This window comes from Oryza brachyantha, chromosome 4, assembly GCF_000231095.2.
Source record: "Oryza brachyantha chromosome 4, ObraRS2, whole genome shotgun sequence".
In the NCBI taxonomy this organism is placed as follows: Eukaryota; Viridiplantae; Streptophyta; class Magnoliopsida; order Poales; family Poaceae; genus Oryza; species Oryza brachyantha.
Genome location: NC_023166.2, coordinates 12,428,115 through 12,450,620, shown reverse-complemented (window position 1 = coordinate 12,450,620; position 22,506 = coordinate 12,428,115). Strand labels below are relative to the sequence as shown.

General features: G+C 41.9%; 2 protein-coding genes, 1 long non-coding RNA gene and 1 other non-coding gene across 5 annotated transcripts; 1 reads left to right on the top strand and 3 right to left on the bottom strand.

Annotated features, from left to right (window-relative positions):
- Positions 1–12,312: 12,312 nt before the first annotated feature.
- LOC107304139 lies at positions 12,313–18,164 on the bottom strand. 2 transcript variants are annotated; one of them, XR_005811585.1, is made up of 8 exons: positions 17,262–18,164; positions 16,957–17,110; positions 14,877–14,980; positions 14,687–14,780; positions 14,389–14,594; positions 13,847–14,217; positions 13,659–13,746; positions 12,313–12,944 (listed from the first exon to the last, which is right to left on the bottom strand). It is a non-coding gene; the product is annotated as an uncharacterized LOC107304139 (long non-coding RNA). The 2 variants fall into 2 exon arrangements; XR_001550169.2 differs by having other exon boundaries at positions 12,314–12,944; positions 14,687–14,980.
- On the top strand, positions 13,159–17,211 carry LOC102717238 (cytochrome P450 724B1). Its single transcript, XM_006652331.3, has 9 exons — positions 13,159–13,570; positions 13,891–14,236; positions 14,450–14,602; positions 14,726–14,962; positions 15,064–15,150; positions 15,413–15,491; positions 15,678–15,784; positions 16,254–16,378; positions 17,011–17,211. Exons 1-9 carry the CDS (start codon positions 13,359–13,361, stop codon positions 17,108–17,110), a joined length of 1,446 nt encoding a protein of 481 aa, XP_006652394.1. The 5' UTR covers positions 13,159–13,358; the 3' UTR covers positions 17,111–17,211.
- Positions 18,165–18,581: 417 nt separating the features above from the next.
- Positions 18,582–18,655, bottom strand: TRNAI-AAU. Its single transcript has one exon. It is a non-coding gene; the product is annotated as a tRNA-Ile (tRNA).
- Positions 18,656–18,862: 207 nt separating this feature from the next.
- Positions 18,863–21,706, bottom strand: LOC102703031 (ATP-dependent 6-phosphofructokinase 2). The gene is made up of 2 exons (XM_006653446.3): positions 20,934–21,706; positions 18,863–19,947 (listed from the first exon to the last, which is right to left on the bottom strand). Exons 1-2 carry the CDS (start codon positions 21,534–21,536, stop codon positions 19,120–19,122), a joined length of 1,431 nt encoding a protein of 476 aa, XP_006653509.2. The 5' UTR covers positions 21,537–21,706; the 3' UTR covers positions 18,863–19,119.
- Positions 21,707–22,506: the final 800 nt, after the last annotated feature.

Genomic DNA, 22,506 nt, shown 5'->3' with positions numbered 1-22,506 from the left:
TCAAATGATCGATCGCCGGATCGATCTTCCTTAATTTCATCGTCTTTATTATTTGGGCCCGATCGATGCATGTATGATTATTGTTTAGATGCACGCGTGCACGACAAGGACGAAGAGAATCGTTTTCACGTACGTAAGCACAATCGAGACCGTACCGCCTCCCAGAATCTAGTATAGAAAACTACTACTCCCCTTTATTTTTTATATTTATTGTCATTAACTTTCACGTCTACGCTTTAACCCTTTGTCCTAGTAAAAGAATTATATAATTATCGATTAATTTGTTAATAAATAAACTTTAGGTCTGATTTATAATTTCATATATTTATGCAACTATTTTGTATAATATGGACGGTCAATCTTAAGGTCATAATTCAACGATATCAAATAAAAAAACCAAAGAAATGCTCCATCCGTCCCTAAATATTTGACGAGATTGACTTTTTAATACATGTTTGATTATTCATCTTATTCAATTTTTTTGTCAAATGTGTGTGTGTATATATATATATATGCACAAAAGTATATTTAACAATAAATAAAATGATATAAAAATAATTAATAAATAAGTAAAATTTTTGAATAAGATGAATAGTCAAACGTGTATAAAAAATCAACAACGTCAAATTAACATTTAAGAACAGAGGTATTATTTGTTTTCTAGACTTATGCCCAAACGAGAGGGACCTAGCCTAAAGGTACTCTTTTGTCATTTAATCTAGCAATGCAAGGACGTACTACACGTACTCGGTACTCCTGATGTGCCTGCGCATTAGCGCATCTATCATCATGCTAGCCAAACCGACGACACGTACCGCAGATACAGACGAAGAGATCGAGCTAAAGCCAGCAATGATCTAATTAACGAGGAGTTTTTGGATGCATCGATATATCCTCCCGCGCGCGAGCGCTGGCTTGATATGATCATGCACGCATCCGTCGTCCCCGTGTGGCAAGATCGTTCAGTTTGTCTCAACGTACGGCGGCTACCTGGATTCGCCGTTGCCCCCCCACCCCTCGCATATTATTGGTGCCAAAACATACTGGGGGTGTGTCTCGATCAGCTCGATCCCAAGATTAAAAAAAAACAATCACACATGGGATCGAGTAGCTCTACTACTACTGTAATTAACACTGCTATCCACTTCTGCGCATCGTAATTTGTCACATCGCTGGGCCGGCCGGTGACGATCGATCAATTATGTGGTACGTGCTGGTGATTCCTGCTGCTGGTTGTTTTCCCAGCACGTCTTCCTGTCACGTTTGGTGCCTCGGTGTGCCTCTGTCTCTCCTTTTTGTTACATATCCTTGCGTGAGCGAACGCCTATCTCAGCGCGCGTCCCTGCTAACATAAGCAGGATTCGAACAAGGCAGTGGGTTTATGAATTCCGTATGTTGGTTAATTAGTCGTAGTTGTGTCTGTACCACGACACTAGCTACTGCATATAAATCTCAACGACATCTTTTGACATTTTCTGTTACTGGGTTGTACGCACGCATGTGTACATCCGTGTGGTGCTAATCAAGCACGTACGGGGGCCCAAAGGAACTCGTGTTATATAGTACTACTATGCACATATATGCACGTACTGCAAGCCAGCCGTACGTACACATGTTCCGTACCACCACTACTAGAAAACAAAACAAGGTTGCTGCAGGAGTACGGCCGTGTGGTTCGGCTCGTAGGTTTACCAGCTAGTAGAAGCCTAGACCAAGATCGTACTACCGCTCCTAGCTAGACTCCAGAGACAACTCTATAGCAGAGAGCTAGTAATACTAGTACGAGTAGCGTGTAGTGATTGACCACGTGTACACGCATGCACGTTGTAGCAGCAGCAAGCAAGCATGCATCGCAGGAGAGCGAGGCGTGGGCGTGCCCGCGCGCCCCTGTTCACATCGATCCATGCGTGCGTGCGTGCGTGCACAACACGTACTGCACATGTGCTGTGCCTGTGTAGCCAATGTCTGCTACAGTGCTGGTGTCATACACCACGACGCACACGCTTTCATGATTCGTGCGGGCGTACTGGTATCTCGTCTCGATACGGGCCATACGGCTCCGGCCGGCCCGCGCGCGCGCGCATGCTTGCATTGATGCTACGGCTTTGCTGGGGATCAGCGAGAGATGGCTCCGTGGTACTGGAAGCTGCAGGAGCATGCACGCATGCTGCCATATACTGACATCTATCGTAGTGCTTGCCCCTGGCTACTAGGGTTATAGAGCTAGCTAGAGTGGTCAGCAGCTACTACTAAGCATGCAGCAGCATTTTTTTTAACTTTACATACATATGCCTATATTTAACTGCATTCATATAGATGCAGTAAATCATGTATTATAAAGTCTTATAATATAAAATAGAGATAATATATTTTTTTAAAAAAAATTATTTGCCAATAGATTCTTGAAAATTTTATCATAGTAATGGATTTTTTCGTAGCACCTAGATATAAATAGTGCCACTGATGCTCGTGACAACGCCCTCATCCAATGGCCCTTAATATGAAGAGGGCAAGTGTCAATGTCTTCATCACCGATAACTTATTAGTAAATTAACTTATTCATATTTTTATATACGTAAATAAGTTTACGAATAGGTTATATGTGCTTGTTTGTTTGGCGCCAACACGGCCCCCTCGACATGAACACTTAACTGCCACAAGAGCTAGCTGAGGATTTCGATGTTACTGTTATTGGCGTTGAGGCAGTGAAACTTGGCGCCAACTATCCTAACAACGAGAAAATATTCATTCATGTACAAAGTTTTTCCATGGGTTTATTTAGGGATTGTTTGTTTAGAAGGGCTAATCCATAAATCGCTCCACTTTAGTTCTTTTTAGTCCCTAAAATATCAAACATGAGGAACTAAAAGAGACTAATACTATCTAGGTCCATAAGTCGTTAGAGAAGATGCTAAAAGGACTAAATACCTATGGTACACCTATTTTACTACTCTATGCCTATAGCTATGTGTGTGCTATGTACTATTGAGCAGGTCATTTAATAAGCTTTTAGTTCCTTTTAGTCCCTCCAAACAAACGTGATAGCACTAAAAGAGACTTATGTTTTAGTCCTAGAACTAATTTTTAGTCCTAAGACTTATGGAAATAAACAACACCTTACAAATAGACTGTCAAAAAAGATCTGAATGTAAAAAATACTGCAGCACGCAGCGTATGTACGGGCATCACTGTGTAGCGTGTGTACATGTACCAGGTACCTTTGTATAGTACTAGTACGTCCCTGCATGTATACTCCGTACCGGGACTCGACCGATCATATATACACATCGACGCATCGTGGGGCACACACACGTAGACATCTGTATCCATCGGGTAATGGGAATGTGATGAGGAGGTGTGGGAGATTTTGACATACTGAAACTAAATTCCGCAAAAAATAAAAAAGGGAAACATGGTCACACATGCATACTCCTACACAAAATGATCAGATTTTTCACCTTTTTTCACATACCGAAACTAATCATTAAAGCTTTCGATGACACTATCAAGCTCATCCGGCATGCATAGTACAATAGTGGTACTGGTACGTACCCCAGAATCCAGATACGGATCGAGTACTAACCGGTCGAACCTGGCGTCAGTTTAGTCCGGCCATTGCAAACCGAAATCGAGAAAAAAACAACAGATCAGACGAAAAAAAAGGACGCAGTACCGCACAAGTCGCAAGACGCGCAGGACGGACGCACGCACACGCGGGGGCGGGCTCCCCTGGGACAAGTAGACAACGGACGGATGATCGGCTCGAGTTGCACGGGTGGACGAGACGAGACGAGACGAGAACTCGAGAAAGTTTCGATGCTCCCCGCGCGCGTGCAGGCGCGCGCGGCCGCGCGACGAGCGCGCGGTCAGAACGCCTCGCCCTCCCCGCGCGGCCCGCGGGGTTATCGTAGGGCAGGCCGCGCCGCGCGCGCACAGGCGCAGGGGTTGGCGTGCGAATCCCGACGAGCGCCCGTACGCTGGTGCGGTGGCAGGCGGAGAGGCGGGTGGTGGTGGCAGCCCGAGGGAGCGGAGCCGTGGGCGTGCGTGTGTGTGTGTGAGGTGAAAGATGGTCAGGGGGAAGAGGACAGGGGGGCTGGCGCTGGCTGCAGGCGAGCCACCCGTGCCGTCTCGAGACCCGCGCCCGCAGTGGGGACGGCACGCCCAACGAGGCGCCTCGTGCGGGCAGGTCGTCATCTCGCCACCAGTGCGCGCACCACGCGAGTACGCGACGTTGTGCCAGTTTTTCTTTTCCTCTCAATAGAAATCTTTTCACGTGCAATAAATAAGTTGCTACGTAGATATTTTTGATAACGTGATAAACTATTAATAAAAATAGATGAAATGAGTTTTATGAAGGTAAAACCTTCTATACACTGTTTTGGCTAGATAGATTGTGTCTTATATGTAACCCATGAAACAAACACAAATAAAACTAAAACTATGTATTAAGAGATAGGTGTTTTATTCTCGTTTTAAACTTTTTAAATAGTATATCACTCTAGATAATTGTTTCCATACAATTTAGATCGAGGATGACGTTATTTTCTTTTTTTCCTTCTAAGATATGCACTGCCTGCCTGATGCCAGTCCGTGACCAAACTGCATGGAAGTCGGTCGGTCGATCGCACGCCCGGAGACCGGACCCGACCGGGACTAAATCCATGTCGATCGTACTCCGTAATATCGGCCGACTGGCCCCCACTAAAAACAGATCGATCAGCTTATACCACCTCGAGCCTATTCCGTATAATAAAATATTTTTGTTTTACTTAGATCTTTAAAATTTGCTGCAGAGGACATATCGGCCATTAGCACCATAGCTCAGTATTATTATTATGTATAAAATTTTATAGTCTATACTAAGATGGATTCTACGGATAAATATTTGGTGGATAAACTTGTAGTACAACAGTAGCATTAGTTCTCTAACAAAAAGTCGTTGGCATCGGGTACTAGAAAAATCTACACAGATGGTTTCAAATTCCAAGATAGCGTCTTTGCTCTAACTTGTAGCACTTCTCATGTTACTTTCTCTCTCTTCTTGGCACCTTCTTAGCATGCACGTTAGAGCTGCACTTATAGATCAATTAATATTTTAAAATGTGTTTAGATTTATTAATACATATATGAATCCAAAATTACTGAAACATTTATAATGAGAAACAAAGATAATACTAGGCATCGAGGAGTAGCTCAACTAGCTACTCACGTTGTCCCAAAATAAGGTTATCTGGTTTTTAGATATAATATTTGATTCTTCGTTTTATTTTAAAAAATTTACGATTAATATTTTTATTATCCTTAGTATTTTGCAAGTTACTATTTTTTAAAGTTTTTTTTATAATATTTTAAATAAGATGAATGGTTAAATGCTGGACACTTTGGAACGGGGTAACGAGTACTCCCCTAGGGAAATAAGCTCGGCACTTTTAGTGTTGCCCATTGCACGTAACGTCTTACACCTGCCGTGGTTTTGCATCTCCAGCCATGCCTCATCAAACGGAGCCACTCGTACGAAAGCTATACGGTCTCGTTTTCAATGCACAAACTGTTTGTCTTGCATCTGCGCCAAGTGCTTAAATCCAAACCAATCCCATCAGCGCTAGTGCTTTTCATAACACCGACAGACGGACACATACTAAGATATATACTGTACAGTAGTATACACTTGATCAGCGATGGACAAGAGTACGTAGTAGGACTCGTGAGGAGGATCGCGTGCAGCTGCCTGGAAACAGAGCACGTTCAGTCGGAAACAGGGGACGCGCCCCTCCCGGTGATCAGGATCGTCGACCATGCAGGGTAGCACACGTACGTACCGCCGATTAGTTAATGGCGAGGAACCAAGTGCGCCGTGACAAAAAACACGACATGCAAAACGCATCCAATTAAGTTGGAACAGCGGTTCTCCAGATCTTGTATCGTCTCGGCCCATCCCATGGACGGCTCAGCCGTCCTAGATCGATCGCCTATTTTGGCTTTTTTCTCTACGAACACGCAAAAAAAAAAATCGCGCGTCATACATATACTACGTTACGTATTAAAAAGAGCGGAAACAAATTGTTATACGAAACGTCAATGCATCGTGTAAAGTTCGTTTGAGGAGATAAAGATAAAAGCTTTCTCGTTTCTGTGATACGTAATGATATAAACTATAAAATTAAGCTGCATACTTAAAATATACTTTACAAATATAACGCATTAAACTTCTCTATATAATTCTTGTATAAAAAGATGTAGAGTTTAAAAGTTCAGAAATCATACGTGTAAATGGCAAAAGGGAAAGAAAAAAGAGCTGAGAACGCTGGCAAACACAGCCCAAAGTCTCGCCTCCTGCAGGAGCCAGGCATGCAAGTAATCGGATCACCGACTACACTGTGAGTTTGTGATCGATGGTACCAGGTACGTACGTACACCCACCGCTGCTGCTGCTGCAAATCCATAGGAAGATACGGGAGAGGGCCGGCCGGATCGATCGGAGGAGAGCGAGCAGGATGGAGGCATGGTAGGCGACAAGGAGGGGCCGCGCGCGTGTGTGCCCGGTTGTCCGTCTCGCCACTTATCTCTGGTGGATGAGACGAGGAAAAGAAAATGATCGAACCGTCGTCTCCACGTGGATCTTCAGATCGATCTTGGCTTGCTGCGTACGTGCACGGCTCCGCTTTGAGAGGGCTATAGATAGCCTCTTCGCGTTCGGTACTCGTCCATTATCACCGTGCCGAATCATGCATACTCCAGTATGGCTCATGGTTGCTAGCTACCGGTTTGAGGCTGCATGCATGCAAGGTCCTAATTTTTTATAGAACTGGATTCAAAAATAGTTGGGTTACAGTTTTAATGATTTTTTTTTACCTCAAAACATATAGCTGCCGTGTTAGGTTGAGAAAGGACCCATGATCATTAGTCCTTTACCCCTACACGCACTATGGTAGAAATGATCGAACCCGTGTAAGGTTAAGCATATATACAGCAAACACTTTTAAACCCTTGAATAGATATTCCCTCGTTTCTTCCATGTCATTTAAGTGGCACATAAAAAATAAGAAGATAAATAGATATATGGTACTATACAAACGTGCAAGATTAAATTTAATTTCTATAACCTATAAGTTATAAAAAGACAAAGATAATAGTTCATTTTGTTTCCTTTGTTATAATTTACATAGACGAATTTGAGCATCCATATTTATGGATTAATATATTTTATTTTAAAAAATCATAACCATGCAAATTACATAATAAACTACTAGATGATATGGTCAGCAGGATTAAAAATCCATTTTTCGTATATATAGCCGCGTGATTTTAAGTTCTACAGGTGTCAATGCAGCACAGATAGAGTTGCTCGGCGCACAGCTCCAGACCTTGACTTGTTTTTGTCGTCTCTGTCTCTAGTCCACACCTCCTCGGCCCACTGTCCAAGGTGTACACGTACACAGTTGACCAAAGTGAGCCAATATATATATCTGCTACTTCCATCACTGTCTATGTCCAGAAAAAGATTAAATTGATGAGATTAGCTACTAGTAGCATTTTAATCACATTGACTCTTAAAAAGGTTAGAGGAGTATATATTCAAGAGACCACTCGATCAATATAAAGATATATGCCTTCCATTATCCGTACCAAAAGAAACGGCAGCGTGTTAAATACAATATAGAAATACTTGTCGTGCCGCATCAAGGTCGCCTAATTCCATTTTTCTCACCCGGCAGATTAGGTCAGCCGCCATTCTTTGTCCAGCAAAAGGGAAATGGAGAATAACAGCAAAAGATAATCAAATTCCTGCTAGTTTCAGGAATATATGGTTTGTTTTTACATAGAAAGCCGTCAGTTCAGGCTACTTAGACGCTAAAGCATCATTCCATGTTCTGTGGTCCTCCGTTTTTCCATCTTAGCGGCGTTTATTCGTCCCAGCTCAATCCTACCTCTGAGAATGTAGAGATGTACCGCACTCGTTTTAATTTGTTTAGGAGTGGACTTATGCAACTCATCTACATTTTGGTTAATCGGTAAATTTTGTGATTTTATAAACACTTAATAGCCGTGGTTACGTGTCACATGCCAAAACTCCTATGGTATTATAAACCTTGAACCATGGTACATGATGTTTCATGCAATTTTTTTTTAAAAAACGGTACTTTCAATGCCTTTTCTTGTATTTGTTTCCATGTGAAAGTTATATAAGTAGATTTGTCATGACACACTCTTTATATAGTTATATTTTAAACATTGATCTTGTTTGATAAAAATAAAAACTGGACTGCATCAATGTCCAAAATGACATATTTTAACCATGTAAAATATTTTAGAACATACAATTTCCGCGTAGAGAATGTATTTTGAGTTTCTAATTAAATTTACTATACTATTGGTAAATAGCCAATCCTTGCATCTGCACGTTTGGTCATTGTCTCAACATGCAGTGGTTGAGAATATAAGCTTCTGACTTATAATTTATTTATTAAATTCTACACTAACTTTTCACAGAGGGAGATTATGAGAAGTTGTAAGAGAAGTATAATAGCAGACTATAAGCCAGCTAAATGCTGATGCGGAAGAGAGAAGGGAGGAGAGAGAGAAGAAGCTGGCTATAAGCTTATAGGCAGCTCAAGCACAAGAATTAAGATACTATGTGAGAGAGACATGTGGGTCATGTATTAAAGATAAAGAGCTAACCATTATATGAGTGGACTATAAGAAGACTATAAAGAGTTTTATAACCAGCTTATTGGCTATATTATTAACCTTGCTCTAAGGTGTTAACTGTCAAAAGTCTAAGAAGGTTGTAGGCTTTAGAGTTTAGTTGTTAGACCGTAGGGGGCACTATTTGCTCATCTTTTCATTGCCCCACGTTAAAACGTCATATTTCTTCAATTAGTGGCGGCGGTCAATATGTTATTTTAGGGGAAAATGTGACCATATTTATTTTTGGGTGGTTTAGAAATTACTGTGCTAATACAAGAAAAAAAATCTGCACAGTCATAGTTCATCTGAATTATATCCATGCAGATTGATAATCGATATGCTTGTATATAAAATATAATTATATTTGGTAACTTGAGTGAGACACTGCACTTTTCAGTCTATTTTTTTATCGTGAATTATTTACTCCAATCTAAAAACTCAATTTCCATAAATGTTTTTCCACCGTATTCACAAAAAATATTTTTATTGTGTTAATAAGTAAACAATACACCTTAATAATCCAACCAAAACATGCTTCAAACATGGTCGGAGAGTTGAATATCAACTCCGTCCTACAAAACTTTGTTGTTTAGAGAAAAACTAATAATATTGTCAGCAAGCCAACTGTAAATATTTTTTTAACCTTATCTCAACTAATTTATATAGTGGTTAGCTCTTTATCATTAATATAGCACCCACTTGTCTCTCTCACGATTTTTGTGTTCGAGTTGGATGTAAGTTTATAACCCGTTTCTCCTCTTTCTACTCTCATCTCTGCTCCACCTCATCATTTAGCTGATTTATGACCTGTTATTATACTTGCTCCTATTATGACTCTAGACATACTAGTAGTAAAAATAAACTATTTGGTATATTTTTAGTCTAGTCCAGTAGCCCTCACAAACTAACGTGGCAAAAATACACTGGTCTGTACTCGTATAAAGCAAGAAAATTCCTAGAAATGCCAACGGTTTAAAGAGGATCACGCCCTGCTGCATGCATTGCCCATTGTTTTTGGATAAAGCTCCATTCTTTGCTAAACAACCAGATCATGATCGTGCTAAGTAAAGAGAAAAAGGGGGTAATACAAGAGGGAGGGCACAGAGAAAGGTAAGGTTAGATCTGACCAATTGGGGCCAAAAAAAAAAAAACAAAGAGAAGTAAATGAGAGATTAAAATTTTGTGTTCGTGTGGGCACTCCAATCGATGAGGCTAAGGTGGACCTACCTGTACCGCAACCGCTGCCACTCGTGCGGCTCCTTAAATATATTACCCACCACCACCACCACCTCAACCTCAAGGAATATTTTTCCCCCAACTGTTGCTCATGCTTCTGTGTACTCTTCTTGGTCAAGCAAAGCCATTGCTACAAGTACATCTGAAATGAGCTCATGGAATTGGAAATTGTGTGGAACCCAATACAAATTTTTATGGAGTAGTAGAAACTTTGTTTTGACCTGGGTTATATTTGTTGGGCAACATCTTACCTAGGTGTTTTATGTTGGTTAAACTTTGTTTTTGACTACCCTACCCTGAAGCTGGGTTTGAGAGGGAGGAAAAAGGAGAAGACAGAGAGATGCATGAAACTAGTGAGCCATTGGTGCATGGTTAATTGAGTATTAATTATTTTAAACTGAAAATAAATTAATATGTTTTTAAAAGTAAATTTTCTATATATTTTTTTGCAAATGACCATTGTTTAAAGTATGCTCACAAAAAAAACAAAAGACTAAGGCTGTATCCACTATTTAAGACCTAAGAGATTTTTGATGCTGGTAATAGCATTTTCAGATAATATTGAGCTGTGCAATCACCATTTGCGAGGCATGTACAAGGACGAGTCTGGGCAGCAAAAAGAGAAAGATAACGAGCCTAATTTTGATAATAGCAGTTATAAGTGACACAGGAATTTAATATAGTCATGTTGTTAATTTGTAAGTTGCGTCAATAATAGGTTGGTGATTATATTAGTCAAGGTCCTAGGTGTGATGACAGCTTTGAGTTTTTCTTTCTTCATTTGATAGTGCCTAGTGGTGGATCCAGGAAAGTTTTAGAACCTTGAAAATTGTTACTGTGTTGAGTGCATCTTATGAAAATTTTCTTTCCAATTCATCAAGATATTCATATTTCTATGGCACGTGTCGGCGGTGGATTGGTCACTGATAGTGTCGTACCATCATTCTCAATTCACCCGTATGCATAACTTTCTAAGAACCAACTAATATACATCTTGATGCAGCCATTGTCTGTCTTTTTTATTCATAATTTTTTATTCATAAAATATTTTTATTCATCTTGATCACTAAGAACCAACTAAAATACATACTGATCACTAAGAACACGTACTTAGAGCAGGTATAATAGCAGGTTATAAGCTAGCTATAAGCAATTTTAAATAGATAAGAGGGGAGAGAGAAGAGAGGTGGGCTACTAATTTGTAGCCAGCTGCACACGGGCCCAAGACAAAATGTGTGTATGACATGTGGGACCATGTATTGATGTTTTGCAGGTAATTATTGTATGAATTGACTATTAGTTTGACTATAGATAAATTGAAGTTAGTATTTGGTTATACTATTAAACTTGCTCTTATATAAATTTTTATTTATAAAATATTTTTAATTATAAAGATTATCATTTAACTTTTCCTCTCGACGAGCCAAACAATCATCCGCTTCTTCTTAGACTCCAAATTAGCAAAGAAAGTTGTTGGTGCTTGGTATTGGGTACATTTTGGTGGCCATTGTAGGAGAAGGTCTAATAATTGCTAGTACAGGTAGATTATTCAGGGCTGGGAGGGTGGCTAGTACAGGTAGATTATTCAGGGCTGGGAGGGTGGCAGTGCTTGTCGGAGTTCCCCTGTTAGCAAGAGACCAGCCCCTGTTTGACGGAAAATCTATACTCCAGCAAAATTAAAAAATATTTCCATAAAATGTAGAATTTTGCACCTATATAATTTTTTTAATTTATCTAGCATATACTACTAAGGGGTGATTATTTGACATAGAAAACGCAAAACACCATATTTTAAACGAAAAATAATTTCTAAATAAAAAATTTATATACGTGCTTGTAATGATTAGTTAAAAAAAATTATGGATCGGATGCCTGAGAACCCCTAGGATTATTGTAGCTCCACCCTGCACTTATGGGCTTTTGGTTCCGTTTTATTGGGATTTTTTTATTTGTTTATAGAATTGTTGGCAGGAATTCTGTTCTGAAGCTTACAAATGTCTTCGCATGATGATCTTCTTTTTTGTTTCCTTTTTGTGCAAAGCATGTGAGCTTGTAATGCAGAAATCAGAATGACCTGTCGATGAACGTTGCACTTTATACTGATTATATTGCTCGCTGTGATGTACGATGAGTCGATGACCAAGAAAGCCAGAGAGTTACATGTTGACCTTGGACGACGAGATTGTGCATGCATGGGGAGGCGTTTGACTTTTGAGCTTACACAGGTGTGATTGTTTCCTTTTTCATGGAGAAACAAAACCCACAAATGAACTTTAAATTTAAGATTAAAAATTTAAATTTATTGGCAAAAAGATGGTGTGCTTCAGTTTTTTTAAAACTCTAATGCTGTTGCTTTTACTTTTTCAAACTGATATTTGTTTTTCACTCTACCAAATTTAATACAGTAATTGCTTAAAAAAATAAAATCATTGTAGGACCGAAGGAGTAGCTCGGTAAAAGGGCAACTAGAATTGCTATGGAGAAAAACAGGGCCAGGATCGGTAGAACAATCGTCAAAACGACATTGACAAAGCACACAAAAGTTGCCTATAGCAATAGTCAGACAAACTAAAGTACTCAAGGCCATATAAATCGACTCCTGTTGCTGCATATGTTTTCATGAAAAGGAAATGGCTTTAGGAAATGGCCCAGATGAGAAGAGCAGCTGCTGTCTCTCGCTGGTTGATCCATACTGAAGCATGGGTATCCCGAAGATTGGTTGCAAGGTGTGCACTCCCGAAGATTGGTTGCAAGGTGTGCACATAGTAAGCTTCACCATCAGAGAGCTTAATTATCACCAATGTCCTATGCATCGATCTGCACCTGGCTCTGCATGTACATGTACCCCAATGCATTTCTCTCTCTACCTGCGTGTTTGACTGCACCTTAAGCAGCAGCAGCAGCCTAGATGCTAGCTACTCTGCATTGGACCATCCTCCTAGTCCTAGGCTGTAGGCTCATAGCCCTCCTTGATAAAAGCTACTACTGGCACAGTATATGCATGCAGCCAATTCACTTCACTGCAGTAAAAAAAAAAAAAGAAACAGGGATCAAACCATGCAAGAAAGAAATACTCCTACTTCTACTTTAAAACAAGGCCAAAGCAAGGAAACAAAAGGCTGCCTCATATTTTTTTTCCCTGCTCATGACCCTTTCCATCACCCTCTCCCTTTGCAAAGATCCTTCCTGCCTTTGCTTCTACTGCTATATAGCCTCCCCCTCACCTTCCATTCCAGAGAAAAATAGAGGGGGGGAGAGGAGAAGCAGAGTGTGAGTGAGAGCAGAGTGAAGGGTTGGTTAGAAATTTAGAATAGGCAGGAGGCAGAGAGTTTATTAGCTAGTAGGGAGCAAGAAAGAAACACTCCATGCTTGTGAGGCTCATGAGATGAGATGAACAGGGGGTGGTGGTGGTGCCTGGTGTGAGGCTGTGAGGTATGATGGTGGGAGGAGAGCTTGTGCTGGCTGCTGTGGTGATCCTGCTTGCCTTGCTCCTGACCCTGGTGCTGAGCCACTTCCTGCCTTTGCTCCTGAATCCCAAGGCTCCCAAGGGCAGCTTTGGGTGGCCTCTCCTCGGTGAGACGCTGAGGTTTCTCAAACCTCATGCTAGCAACACCCTGGGCAGCTTCCTGGAGGATCACTGCTCCAGGTAAATTAATCATGCAGTAACATTTCTATCACCACCACACACAGAGAGGGCAACAAGTGTCATCTTATCATGCAATTAAGTACTGTACCATTATTTCATGTGACACGGCAAAAGGTAATGCTGCTGTCCTGTCCAAGCAGGCTTTATCATACCCTTTTTCTTCCTCCTGATGGGGGCTGTAAACATGAATTGGACAGTGTTAGTAGTGTAAAGAGTTGTGCAACTTTTCTTCTGATGAACAAGTGAGAAAAAGGAATGTAAAGGTTGCACACTAACACTAGCATGGTGGTAACACTACTGATGGCGTGATGATGATGCAGGTATGGGAAGGTGTTCAAGTCCCATCTGTTCTGCACCCCCACCATAGTGTCCTGTGACCAGGAGCTGAACCACTTCATCCTTCAGAATGAGGAGAGGCTGTTTCAGTGCAGCTACCCCAGGCCAATTCATGGCATTCTGGGCAAGTCCTCCATGTTAGTGGTCCTAGGGGAGGACCACAAAAGGCTCAGGAACCTTGCTCTAGCACTGGTCACCTCCACAAAGCTCAAGCCCAGCTACCTTGGTGACATTGAGAAGATTGCACTGCATATAGTTGGGTCATGGCATGGCAAGAGCAAGGACAAGGGGAGGGTCAATGTCATCGCCTTCTGCGAGGAGGCAAGAAAGGTTAGCAAGTGTACTAACTAAAAACCAGACCATATCACTAGAGAGACATGATCCCTTGAAACAAGGAAGGAAAACCTTTGCACATGTTAGCTACATCATCATGCATGTTGTTACTGCTGCATGAATCTTGTCGCAAGGTCACTTTGACTTACCAGGGTCTTTTTTTTCTTTTCTTTTTCTCTTTGGTGTGCTCTCTTTCCTTGAGAAGCACAGTTCGCATTCAGTGTAATAGTGAAGCAGGTCCTGGGGCTGTCACCAGAGGAGCCGGTCACTGCCAAGATACTTGAGGATTTTCTCGCCTTCATGAAGGGTCTCATCTCTTTCCCTCTCTACATCCCAGGGACACCCTATGCCAAAGCTGTGCAGGCATGCAACTTAACTTCTCGTTTACATATATAAGCCATTAAACTGTCATATAATTTTCAGGCCATTTTATTTTTGTGTACTTACCATAATAGCTCTCATTCTTTTGTCTGGTGATCCTCACAGGCCAGAGAGAGGATATCAAGAACTGTGAAGGGTATTATTCAGGAGAGGAGGAATGCTGGATCAAGCAACAAGGGCGATTTCCTTGATGTTCTGCTTTCAAGCAATGAGCTCTCTGATGAGGAGAAAGTGAGCTTTGTGCTGGATTCCTTACTAGGAGGATATGAGACCACCTCACTCTTGATCTCCATGGTTGTCTATTTCCTTGGGCAGTCAGTTCAAGATCTGGAACTAGTGAAGGTATACAGGCTTCTCATGCTGAATAGGACAGAGCAGCAGTGGTAAATAAGTACTTAATTAAGTGGCCATCACTAAATATACGTTAACATGTTTGCATGCAGAGGGAGCATGAAGGCATAAAATCGAAGAAAGAGAAGGGGGAGTTCTTGAGCTCTGAGGACTATAAGAAGATGGAATATACCCAACATGTAAGATGATCATTGAATGCATGCTTTAGGTTTGGTTAAGCCAGGGGTACCTTTTTTCCTATTATCAGCAACTACACAAATACGTGACCGTCCAAATATGTGGTTTACTCCTATGCCTACCCATATGTGCGTTTTTGACTTCAGCAAAAAAAGGAAAAAAGAAAACAAAGAGCATCTAATTATATTAGGGTGAAAAGGGCAAATGGGACTTGTTCTGCAATAATGGAAACTGTGTGATGATGCATATGCTATGCCCTTACAGGTTATCAATGAGGCACTGAGATGTGGCAACATTGTCAAGTTTGTCCATAGGAAGGCTCTCAAAGATGTCAGATACAAAGGTAATTAACCCTACTTGAGGCTTTCCTTGAAGATTCCATTGTGCTCATCACATGATAATGGATCATGCAAAGTGGATGGTTGCACCTTTATTACTGATTTTTAAGAATTTTTATTCCTAAAATACCTCAGCTTTTCATACAAGATGCTCAAAAGCAAGTGGCTCTTTTTTCTTTGCTCTGTTGCAGAGTATCTGATTCCTTCTGGTTGGAAGGTCCTACCTGTTTTCAGTGCTGTTCATTTGAACCCCTTACTTCATGGAAATGCCCAACAATTTCAGCCCTGCAGGTGGGAGGTATGTTTGTTTTTCACAATCTGTGAATGAACTTAGATTTTTGGTACTTACTAAAATGTATATTGTTAATGAACTAATGAAAAATGTTTTGAACCAGCTAGGTCATGAAGCTTAGCTTTTTCACATAGTATACTTTTCTAGAATACAAATTTATATAAAATGAAAAGTTTAGAGCACCTATCAAGAGAGCTTATCTGGAGCCTTGAAAGAATCTTCTTGAAAGGGTGTTCTCTAACTAATTGCTACCTTTAATTAGTGAGCGTCCAACTATGACATAATTACTCGCAACTATTCTGGTGTCTTCAGATGCCAAGCAAGGTCCCTGTGGCTGTAATGCCTTTTTGTGCATGGTCCTAACCATGATCCCTCTCATTCAAAGCCAGCATTCTTGGCTTTGCAATTTTCTTAGTTTCTGTGATGAAGCTAATGGTCTGATTCATGTGTATTCCTTATCTGATTGATGCAACAGGGTGCAAGCCAAGGGACAAGCAAGAAGTTTACGCCGTTCGGCGGTGGCCCCCGGCTTTGCCCTGGATCAGAGCTTGCCAAAGTAGAGGCTGCTTTCTTCCTCCATCACCTTGTGCTCAATTATAGGTAAAACAAAAGGGCATATTTGTTCTTTCCGAGTAGAAGATACATGGATCAAAGTTGACTGACCCAAACAGCAATGAACAAGAAAAAACACGTCCAGAAATAACAATCTTTAAGAAACTGGTGCAAAGTGGTTGGTGTTTAAATAGGGTAAAAAACTGTTGAGGCAAAAATGAACAGGAAAACAGATTGAGGCAGTTGCCACTCATACTAATAATACACACTAGACCAGTCACTAGTAAGTAATAGCAAGAAGGCCATGACAGCAACTAGGCAAATTATTTATGCTTTTGTCTGCAAGGACCGCAGGTCTGAACTCAGCTATCTTGTGCATTTTCATAACTGGCACTGTAGAGCATAGCATCAGACGACAACACACAGAACAAACATGACAGCATGGAGTTTTCGATAGGTAGGCTATGCAAGTTGAGTTGAGGGCTGCCATACGAGATAAAATATACCGTGATATGATCGAACCAAAAAAAAAAAAAAACTAGGTTCATTAGCAACAATATGTACGTGACAAGAGCAGGCAGGGCTATGAAATTTATGTTCTGTTTCGGTGTAGAGTCGACATTTACCATAGTGTTGGCTGATCACCGTTCTTCGTTTCTTGAAACCTTTGTGCCGTGCAGATGGAGAATTGATGGCGATGACATTCCGATGGCATACCCGTACGTGGAGTTCCAGAGAGGTCTGCCCATAGAAATCGAGCCACTTTGCTCTGAATCATGACTGGTTTGCGGTTTCAGCCACGGAGAGCAAGTGCATCGATCAATCAGTCCCGCAAGCGAGGGGAAGATGCACGCAAGAAAACGGAGAGGATTAGTCAGTGAGAAAAAAAAAAAAGATTGCAAGAAATGCACTGGGCACTAGTTAGTAGTACCTATCATGAGTCATCTGAGATTGTAATTTGCTGTACATGGTGTAGATATATTTTGTCCATGCTGATTGCTTGAGGTGGTGGTGGGGGGCTTCACCCTGTAACATCCTCCACTGTTTCAACTACTATTCTATAGGGAAAAAAAATTGGGCTATTGGGATGTGGGAGGACTTGCAATTCCTGTTTTCTGGAACTCAATGAAGCCAAAATCTCTGGAACAAATCACTGAAACTCAATGTAAGAGTACTCATATCCTGTACAAAGACACTTGAAAGCTGAATGCATATTCCCTCCCAAAAAAACCTACTTATATCCTTATTATCCTCTTAACTACCTAAAAATGCTCATATTTGAATAAGATGCTATGGACATTGGACACTACTCACACAATGAACATGTATGTACTGTACTATCTCAGAGGAACTCCGGAATGCACATATTCGATAGCGGAAAATTCCTGTCGGATTGCGGAATCGGAGATGACTGGTCCCGTATGGATTGGAGGAATTTCCAAAGGAATGCTCTCCTGCAGGAAAATCTTAGGCCAGGTGCGTTTGGATTGCAGGAAAAAAAACGAATAATAGGACATTCCAAAACGGAAGTTTCCTGTCGATCGCCGGAAGACGATTCCGGCTGGCCGGAATCACGGGGTAAACCATCCAAACGGAATTCTATGATACCCCCTCGTTTTCTCTTCCTTCGCCCATGGTCGAGGGCGAACTCCAGCTCAGCCGCGCCGGGCCGCCACGCCGCGCCGCGACGCAGCACTGTCGCCGAACCGCTCTCCTGGGTTGCGCGCGCCCAACGCCGGCGGCGGCGGCTGCGCCGTATCAAGCAGCGCCGCAGGAGCATCCGCCCTGCTCGCCGCTCGAACTCACCGCGCGTGAGGATTTAGTGGAAGGAGAGAGATACGTATGAGCGATCTACTGGAGAGGATAAAACATGATGTTTAAAAAAAGGGGCAAAAAATAAAACGAGAGAAGTCAATGTTTTTTTAAAATAAAATTTAAACATGTTTATTTTGTCTTTTTATGCTTTTATTATTTGTTTTTTAACTGTCGTCCATAAATTTGAAAAGCATTAGCCTTTTCTTAAAAAAAAAATCAAGAATCTAAAAATAGCAAGGTTTGGGGAAAAATGAAAGGATTCGAAAAGGCATCAGAGTATTTGTTAATTGTCGTGCATAAATTTGGAAAATATAAGTTTTTCTTTAAAAAAATCAGGAATATAAAAACAACTGGGTTTGAAAAAAAATAAAAATGCAACCAGGAATTTTAAAACAACAAAAAATAATAAAAATGCAAGGATTTGAAAATGAAAAAATGGCCCATGCAGGTCTCGAACCTGCGACCTTCGCGTTATTAGCACGACGCTCTAACCAGCTGAGCTAATAGGCCAGCTAGTTGACGGGTATATATAGGGTATTGAAGAACGTTGCAATGTTATGAATACCTGATCAGCAACTGCATTCTATGCAAACGAAGGATTTGGGTAATGTCTTATGAGATGACATATAGATCATCTTGTACATAAACTCTCCCATCTTAATGAAAATCTGGCTGGTTTATCTTCGGCCAGACGGGGCCATAAACATACAAATCATCTGCCAATGAAAAACAGCACTTCGTGGCACTGCATTTATTTATGAAAAACACACTACAGATTTACAGCAATACCTGCTAACATGATTTGAAGTGTCCATAGACCCACACGCCAGGAGATCAGAATATCTAACATCTTATTGAGAGGTCGATATAACAAGAGAAGAAACTAGATCAAAGGCAATCAAGCTTAACATGTCATGGCTCCAGGGAGAACAAAATCATATAGTCGTCCGGACAGCATTGCACTCCGTGTCTTCTTAGTATTTGGGCTCCAGGAAATCTGGTTGGTTTGTGACTGATCTAACCCATGCCCATTTATGATCATTCACATCCACTGGGTTCTTCGCCACAGCAACATCTTCCAGAGGTATGTAGCTGTAGTTCCCATTTATCGGGCCAGGCACGAAGCCAGTGTACCCAGCCATGATCCCATGGATTGCAGAATGTGCCAATAATGTACAGTATAGATTATCAGTAGCATTTGCTGGAACCGCTCGAATCATGTAGGTGGGATCGATATATTTCACAGTGAACAACTCGCTAGGGTGCTCTCTCTTCCACCATTTACCCAGCTCAGATTTTAACCAGGGACCCACATCAAGGAACACAGTGTTACCAGATTCATCCTGCTCTCGCTTTTGATCATCAGTCCTTGGAATCAATTCCTGACCAGCACCTTCAGCAACCACAACAACAGCATGTCCCTTCTTCTTTATCCTTTCATACAGGAACTCAAACAGGCCTCCCTTGCCTTCAAGGTAGAAATCAACCTCAGGAATCAAACAGCAGTCAACATCACGGCTGCTCAGGGTGGCATGAAGAGCAATGTGCCCTGTGCTCCTGCCCATAAGTTTGACGAGTCCAATGCCATTCATGGCACTCACGGCCTCAACATGTGCTGCATTGATTGCCTGCTGAGCAATCTCCACAGCAGTTTGGAACCCAAATGACCTGTCTATGATGCCGATATCATTGTCCACAGTTTTTGGGATCCCTGTAATGGATATGTTCAAACCTCGACGTTTAAACTCTTTGAAGATGGCCACAGCTCCTCTCATTGTTCCATCCCCGCCAATTGCATAGACCTTCAGCAAGATTTAGGAATGACAAAAGTTTCTGAGGTCGGCCATTTGTAATAAGCCAAGAATACATACAACAACTGAAACAATTTTTTTTGCCGGGTACAACTGAAACAAATTAGCATGTTGCACTAGCAATCCTAGACATCTCGACTCCACTCAAATCAGTACTAAGAACTAAGCCACTTGAGCACTCTAATGGACAAAGATATGTTACACAAGAAATACTCTGGTCGTATAAATTCAATGGTATCGAACAAACCCCCAAGGTTGTACACCAACATGGTTTACTAAAATGTTTACGACAAATTTGTATCACCAATTATAGTATCTTGTCAATTCAGACAACACTTTGGCCAAACTCTTTTAAACCCTTGAAGAGATATCCCATTGTTTCTTCTATGTCATCTAAATAGTTATAAATTTTTTTTAAAAAAATGACAAGATAAATTAATGTATGATACAATACACCGACATGCAAGATCAAATTTAAATTCTACAAGTTGCAACATAAAAAACATGACACTGAATATGCGTATAGTAATCATAGTTTAATTTCTTTTTCTGTTATGAATTATAGATGTCAAATTTGGATATGCATGTTTGTGAAGTGTTATATCACATATTAATCTGTCTTGTTAATTTTCTTAATTTTTTTCATAACTATTTGGATGGTATGCAAAAACAATGGGACATCCCCTCGAGGATTACAATCCATTTCCCAGCACATTGTACTCTTGCAAATACCTGTAACATGCTTCTCCTAATCTTAATAAAATTGGCTGGCTTTCTATTGTCGGCCCAGATGAAAACGAATCCTAGTGGTTTCCACTCCACGTGCACATGAATTTTGAGGCCAGTTCAAACTCTAGCTATTTGTTAAAAATATACTACATAAAACCTGAAAACTCCAGGCGGCAGGTAAGATAAAGCTAAGCACTGTAAACGTTCTCAATTTTCTAGTACTTGGAAACTGTGGGGTTTGCTCTCACCTGCGTATACCCGCGTGCGACGATGCCATCAACGATCTTGTTGAGATCAAATCCACCCCGAGTCGTCTTGAGCACGGTGCCGCCCTTCTTGTGCCAGTCGTCCACGGCGGCTGGGTCCAGCCGCACGTGATCGGCGTCTGGGCCGTAGAACCCGCGGTACCCCGCGGCGACGCCGAAGACGTCGCGGACGCCGTAGAGCTCCTGGAGGCCGACGACGAGTTCCCTCAGGACCGTGTTGAGGCCCGGGCACAGCCCCCCGCAGGTGACGAGCGCGGCGCGCGCGCGGGCGGGGTCGACGGCGAGCTCCCCGCGGGGGCCCGCGCGGCGGTAGGCGACGAGCGGCGCCGGCGTGGCGGAGGCGAGGTCGAAGAAGGCGTGGCGGAGGGAGACGTCCCCGGGGGAGATGTAGAAGGTGGCGGGCGGGTGGAAGTACGGGTGGTGGGAGATGGGGTTGGGGATCCCGTTGTCCGCCGCCGCCGAGGGCGCCGCCGGGAGGCGAGGAACCTCGCGGAGGGTGAGCGCCGGGAGGGTCACGGTGGTGCTGGACGGGGAGGTGGCGTCGACGGCGCCGGCGCCGCCGTTGGGGGCGAAGGTGGGGTCCATGTGTCGGTCGGCGAGGACCGTGGCGCGGAAAAGGGAAGAAGAGCTAGCGAAGGGGTTTTAAGCGCGACGTGTGGCAGAGAAGAGAAGTGAAGTCAAGTGTGAAGCGCTTCCAGAATACGAAGAGGGGCGACGTGTCATATATTCATATCCCGTCGCGTCGCCTCTCGCGGCCGAACTGATGGCCACGTAAACGGGGTTAAGGAGAAAACTAATGGAGGTCCGTGCAGTAACAAACTAACAACGATGGCAAGCCGCCACATGTGACATGACCAAACGAGACTCAACTACGTTATTAACATGTAATTATCTGGAGGAATTGGTAACCCTTTTGCCTCTGGAAAATTCGGCGTACCCTTTGTTCGGTTAGGTAGGATTTAATCCCCTAAAGGAATCTATCCTTGGTATTGGATAAACCCCTCTCATGTCACTCAATCTATGTAGTGTTTCAATCCCCAGCTTTCTCATAATCTCTTACAAACATCTGTTCGTTCGTTTTGGCAGAGATTTACTGAAAATAGTAGGTTGGGATTTAACACATTATTATACAAGATGACGGAATTTTTTTCACACAACCGATGGAGAGGATTAATTTCTCGGCCAAGACAATAAAAAAATCCTAGGATAGGCCGGGCTAGGATGCCGACTGGGATTAACCGAACAACGATTTTTCTGTGAGCTAGAATTTATTCCGCGGGGAGAAATCAACGGGGGTTGCGGTCCAATCCCCTCTAACCGAAGAAGGCCTCAGAAGGATGTTTTCACTCTCTCTCCTGCTGCTCAATTTCATGCAGAGTATCCTTTCTTTTTGTGTTCTTTTTATCTTATTTTTTAGAGTGTTATGTATTTCCTCCGTTTTATAATATGATAATGTATAGTATTCTCTATATTTATATATGTGCTAATAAATCTAGAAACATATATAAAACGTATATATTGATATAGATAAATCTAGATAAATCTAAAAAGTCTT